The 6,000-nt window shown below is 36.9% G+C and overlaps 1 protein-coding gene across 1 annotated transcript in view; it reads left to right on the plus strand.

Moving 5' to 3' along the window:
- The first annotated feature begins 4,366 nt into the window (after positions 1–4,366).
- The window catches only part of LOC121328141 (general transcription factor IIF subunit 2), a 24,101-nt gene continuing 22,467 nt past the window's right edge, over positions 4,367–6,000 (plus strand). Inside the window, exons 1-2 of the mRNA XM_041272656.1 lie at positions 4,367–4,543; positions 5,793–5,866. Of these exons, the coding sequence (XP_041128590.1) occupies positions 4,478–4,543; positions 5,793–5,866 (140 nt within the window). The 5' untranslated portion in view covers positions 4,367–4,477. The remainder of the gene's footprint in view (positions 4,544–5,792; positions 5,867–6,000) is intronic.

The following is a 6,000-nucleotide window of genomic DNA, read 5'->3' on the forward strand; positions in this document are numbered from 1 at the left end:
AATGCTATTGCCAAAGTAAAACAAACGTTTTTTGCTTTTTAAACCTGCTGACTGAATACAATATGCAGTAGAAAGTTATTTCCGAAGTCAAAAAGACCATAAACAAAGAAGGAAGGCCGAGTTTAAAAGAGGTTTGACACTAGCTACTGACAGAACGGTCTAAAGAGGTGATTTGTGTTGCAGTTACAGTATTTTCAAGAGTGAAATATATTATAGAGATTTATTTCACATACAGAATCCCTAAAAATAAATTAATTGTCTTAACAAAACAGATCACTGACCCTGAATTCAGGAGTTTTACATACTTGTGCATTTTCTAGAGTCTATGGCTTGCAAGGTGTTTTTTTTTTTTTTTTTTTCTTAATTGTTCTTCCTTGTGCTTCTCAGTGTTCTGCTGCCACCCGAAGCTATCACGCACCAGGAATATAGTTGTTGGCCAGATATCTGCAGTCAGAGCTTATGTTGCATGCTGTGTTTCTTTTCAGTCCTTTCTGTTAGTGGATCAATCATAGGGTAGATAAACAACTTTGTAACTAGCTGTCTGTAGAAGGGCATCCAGTTCCTTTTTCTTTAGAGAATTTCCCATGTGATTCAAGATCCACTGTAACAACTACAGGAATAAAGAAAAACAGAAAATTAGAAAATCATCAAAAGACTACAGTATCTGGTCAGTGCAGTATACAGATCTATTATGCTTTACACATATACTGGCAATCATATTACTCTGTCACTTGCATTCTAAGAACCTCCTGCACTCAGTGCATTCTGCACACCTGTAACAACATTGACAACCATCCTTCCACCCCCACCTGCCCAAAATACACCTTCGTCCATCTGAAGTTTGACTGTTACTAGAGTAAAACAGATAAACTTAAAACATTTTCTTCAGAAAGAAGAAATTCAGGATTTTAAAAAAAAAGCACTAAATGCCTATTTTCAGTGAAGGGCAATTAGTGAAAATTCTTTAAATGTTTTTCAACTCAGTCGTGCAGGGCCAAAAGACCCTTGGATGTTCTCAGATTAATTCTAATAGAAATATTAAAACAGTCATAAAAGTCATTTGACTTTCAAAGGTAATTACTTACCTTAGTGGTATAGGTTTTAATAGAGGGGCACCCCTTTGCACAACAGTTTAAAGCAATGTGAATAAGAGGTTCGGCATCGGGGAGAGCAATCTGTAAGGAAAGCAGAAGGGATAAAGTCACCACCATATTGGAGGGATTGTACAGAACAACATTACCAGCTATGAATTGACAAAGTGTGCATTATAATTGGCTAGATACTGCACTGTACATCACATTATTCTGTTGTAGTTTTAAACATGACATGCAGTGTTGAGTTCCCAAAGCCATAGTGTTCAATTCTGCAACGTTTAGATTACGGTAACATGACTGCTCTGAATAGTGCTTCCACTGCTGGTTTCAAAACAAAGAATAGCTGTATCAATAACAGATGTTTCATACTTTGGATCCCACCATGGCTTTAAATAGAGTTACTCCTGACTGAAAAAGCAAGCATTAAAAGTCCCGAAGAGCTGACCTTAAGGTGAGGATTTCCATCAGGGAAGGGTTTCATCAACTGGGCAACACCTTTCCTGTTCCCTCAAAGAATCCTGTTTTCAACGTCTTGAAGTGTAAACACTGCTCCTCCAATCAGGTAACTTACATAGTTAAAAAAACTACAACCAGAGATAAAGACTGATTGCTCAATGCAGTGTTGTTTGAAAATCACTATTCATACAATATTTGGTTTATTGCATTTAAGCAGAAAATCTATGAACGTGTACGACAGGTCTACGTACCCTTACCTGAGTTCTTTGTATAAAATCGATCTCAGTTCACATTAGCACTACCTGCATCAGTGTTTAGGTCACAGTGCATATTAACTGAGGTTAATCAGATGCTGGAATCCCGTCATTTCCCAGTCCATTCTGATTAGACATCTGTATTTGTTCACATACTCACTCTGTACCTCTGCCACATGTTCTTCGGAGAGCCCATCTTCATGTGCCCGTGGATGACCAGGGAGCTACAACTGTACCACATTAAAACTACTAATAAACAACCCAGAAGGTTCATTTACAGCAAGGTTATGGGTATGTTATTGCTCTCATCTTTATACCACTAACAGTCTGGTTTGTTAATCAAAAACAATATGGTGCAAACTGTGAACAGTGCCATAAAACAGGCCTTATTGATTGAAGTCTTGATTAATAATTAATATGCGAAGTACAAAGTTTGTGCCACTTTATTTCTAGTTAAAAAGTGTTCATGTTTCATAAATATGGTAGCAAGAGCTTGCTGGAGGTGCATGAACAATCCCTGCCTAACAGTACAATTAAAACAGTGAAGCAAAATCTTAATAAACATGGCACACTTTTTTTCACACAAGTTCTGAGAAATGAAATTAACGGCTTTCCATCATTTAAAAAAAAAAAAATTGTACCAGATATGACATCTAGATGCCAAAGAACAAAATACCTTGGTCCTCATTATTTGTTAATTATTTGTTACTTGGTCCTCATTGTTCCTATCTCTATATTATACTGCGCAACAACCAGATCCTGATCTGAGTTTTATATGGGCTCGGCCCTTCTGGTATAACTCAGTGACTCCTGCTCTAAAAGCGCTGACGCTGCAGCCCTGCTCTCAGACAGGGAACCCTTTCAGTGGAACACAATGATTATTTCAGACAAACAGAGGTAAATAAATACATAACTTTAAAAAGTTGTATTAGAATAATGATAATGACACTTGCTGTGGAGTGCTTCTCAGTCATAATAAAGCTCAGTGGTCAAACAATCCTTGTTCAAATATATTAACTCAGGACTTCCAGTAGCCCCAGCAATGCCTTATCCCTTAATATTTATTTCATATCGCTCAGCAACACCGGTGCCCTGTCAGTTTTCAGAACTTAACTCAGGACCCACTCAGACCCTTTTCCTTCATCAGCCAATCCACCATCTCCTTCCCAGAGAAGGTACTTTTGTGCACTTTCAGTGTATGTGGCTTCCTATTATACCGCGTTGCTTGAACTCCACACCCATGTCAGCAAAAGCATCCCTTTCACATTTAAACTCTGTTGATGAGGATAAGTCAATGCTTTTAAGGGTATGGCAAATATGCTGTGGCCTCTTCTATTAGTGATTATTTAGAAACTCAGATTTAGACAGCATTTATTTAATGAATGAAAGATAAACTGTACAACAGTACAAACACAGTATAACATACAATGTTAAATCAGCTCAAATGGCATAAAGATAAAAGGTGCTTTACAGTATTCAGCACATTACTTGAACACCCACAGAGTAATAAGACCTCAATCTGAATTGCTTAAAGAATAAGAAGCATCAACTTATATTTTCCTAGGTTTGTTTCTCCTCAATTTATAATATTTCCGATCAATCTGAGTGGTTACTATTGCAACTACCCCAGTCCTGTGTTTAATTCATTTCTGATATACTCGGTATACCCAGTGTTTTAATCTCAGTTCTGGAGCAGCCCTCAGGTTGTAGTTGCCAGATTCTCTTACACCACTGACATGTAACACAGACTTGATCAGCAAAGTGTATCTTTAGACATAAGAGCCAGTGCTATCTAGTCAATAGATGTTGCTATTCTATTTCTGTACATATGCATTACGTGTACACAATGCCTGTTCAGTACATGACACTGGCTTTTTCAATACAGCCACTTTGAATAGCTAGCCTAGAATTGATGATCTGCTCCAGAATTAAACTCAAAGCACTTTAACAGTTTATATTTTTGTGCGGCACAGATATATATATATATATTATATATATATATATATAATATATATATATATATATATATATATAGTAGATTATACAATGAAGCAGTTTAAACTTTGTTGAGCGACTTTCACCAGAAGTGGTACTTTTTAAATACCGAAAATGCACTTACAACATAATTGTATACATTTACGATTATTAGTGCCTGCATCAAGAGGGCTCTATCGCTATTAGAAAACAATTTATTTGTTTATTTTCTCTTTAAAAAAAAAAAACAACCCAAAAAAAAAACTTACATTTAATCACAGACAAGCACTTCAACATTCCAGCGGGCATCTATGCAGAACAGAAGCCCGCTAGATCTGGAAGCTGATTGGCTGTTCGCACTCAATCGTTTTCTAATATCATTTTACCTTTAGCTGTGGTGTTATATTTCGTTTTGATGAAGTGTTAACCTAAATTAAGAAGCGTTTTATTTATTTATTTATTTTTTTAATGATTGAAATTTAAGGGACAGGGAAATGGTTGCAAAAGCGCCTCTGCGGTATTTTGTACTATCGACATCGATTTAAGCGTTTAGATTTACGGATCGGCAGATGTCCATTCAGAGCCACCGTAGCTGGGAGCTTTGCGACGCATATTCTGTATTCCAGGAGCTAATGTGGAAACACAAGGTAGTTTGCATTTGTTTACTTGAAGTTATTTTTCAAATAATTCCAAACCACAATGTCGGATAAAGGAGAAGTCGATTTAACAGGAGCCAAACAGAATACGGGAGTCTGGCTGGTTAAGGTAAGACGTGCGACTTTTTTTTGCTTGCTTGTTTACCTTTGTTTTATTAGTAAGAAGCGATGTTTTAAGTACTCTGTGTATGTTGAACGGATATGCGGTAGTACGGTACACTTAACTGGCCATTATTACCATTCTGGAGATTAATAACAATACAATACATATCTTTAAGCGAGACTTACTTAGTTTTGGATTTTGCAAGCCTTATCGTCAATTAAAAACTAACCACGTGCAGGAAGCAGCATTAATGTTACAATTGATCGTATGTCGGTATGGTACAGTATTAATCCAATATTGACAAATGTCCGTGAGAATTGGAGAGAAAACAGTGTGCCTTAATGTTTGAAGTAAAGCAGTGGTCACTAGACTAGTTATCCGTATGTCGGATCATATTACACACAACTACATACAAATATAACTTGATTTCATGACTATTGAGATTCAGATACCGAGAGGAACACGTTATATGCAATCTGACAATCCCCTCCCAAGGCCGTCTGTTTTAAGAAAATACATGCATACGTTATGAACAACAACGGTTAATAATATTAATAATCCAGCTTGAATCACCTGTTTTTAATAGTCTATACATAATTTGCGTGGCTGAACGGGCAGTGGAATAAGAATGGACCACATTTCGTACATTTTCCAAAACACGCTGACAAAATGTACCAATACAGTAGTCTAGCCAACAACTGTGTAAGCAGTGTCTTTGATATTGAAGTCTATGTGGATGCTAAGTAAATAGTTGCCAACTGTTGCATGATCGACCTAGGGTTGATGTACTGCTGTTTGTGTCTGTAAAGTAAAGCATTCCTGCATTATACAGGTAGTTGATTAGTATTCGTCTATGCTACATACCGAGAGTATATACTGTGATACCGTGCTGTACTCTTGATTATTTTTTGGGAGTTATTCGTTCAGCGCCAACAAAGCGTGCTTGGGAAAGTGATTAGTTTGGTTTCAGTCCAAAAGAACGATCATAATTGCAGCTTTCCAGTTTATTTTTACACATATTAAAACTAGTGATGCTGTTATCACAATCGTTCTTTTGAATATAATCATTATATAGATGTGAACGGAACCTTGTATAATCGCTGGGTGTTTTCCATTGTTGTAGTACCTGTAGTACAAACACATACTTGCCATAGCATGGATAAGCTTCGCCCGAGTCTATGGGTTTATTATTTGTTAAGAATTGGTTTATTTTTTCATAGTCTGATGACATGAGTTTATGTTTTCTTCTTTACAGGTTCCAAAGTACCTTTCCCAGCAATGGGCCAAATCAACAGGAAGAGGAGAAGTGGGAAAGCTAAGGATCGCCAAGTAAGGCCCTGTCCACACTATGCATATCGAACCACACTAGTGATCAAACCTGCTTTCAAATACAGTTACTATCTACACTACAGTGTCTTTACAACTGCACTTGAATTCACCTCCAGAGGTAGTCTCAAGGGCGG

This window comes from Polyodon spathula, chromosome 15 (assembly GCF_017654505.1).
Source record: "Polyodon spathula isolate WHYD16114869_AA chromosome 15, ASM1765450v1, whole genome shotgun sequence".
Taxonomy (NCBI): domain Eukaryota; kingdom Metazoa; phylum Chordata; class Actinopteri; order Acipenseriformes; family Polyodontidae; genus Polyodon; species Polyodon spathula.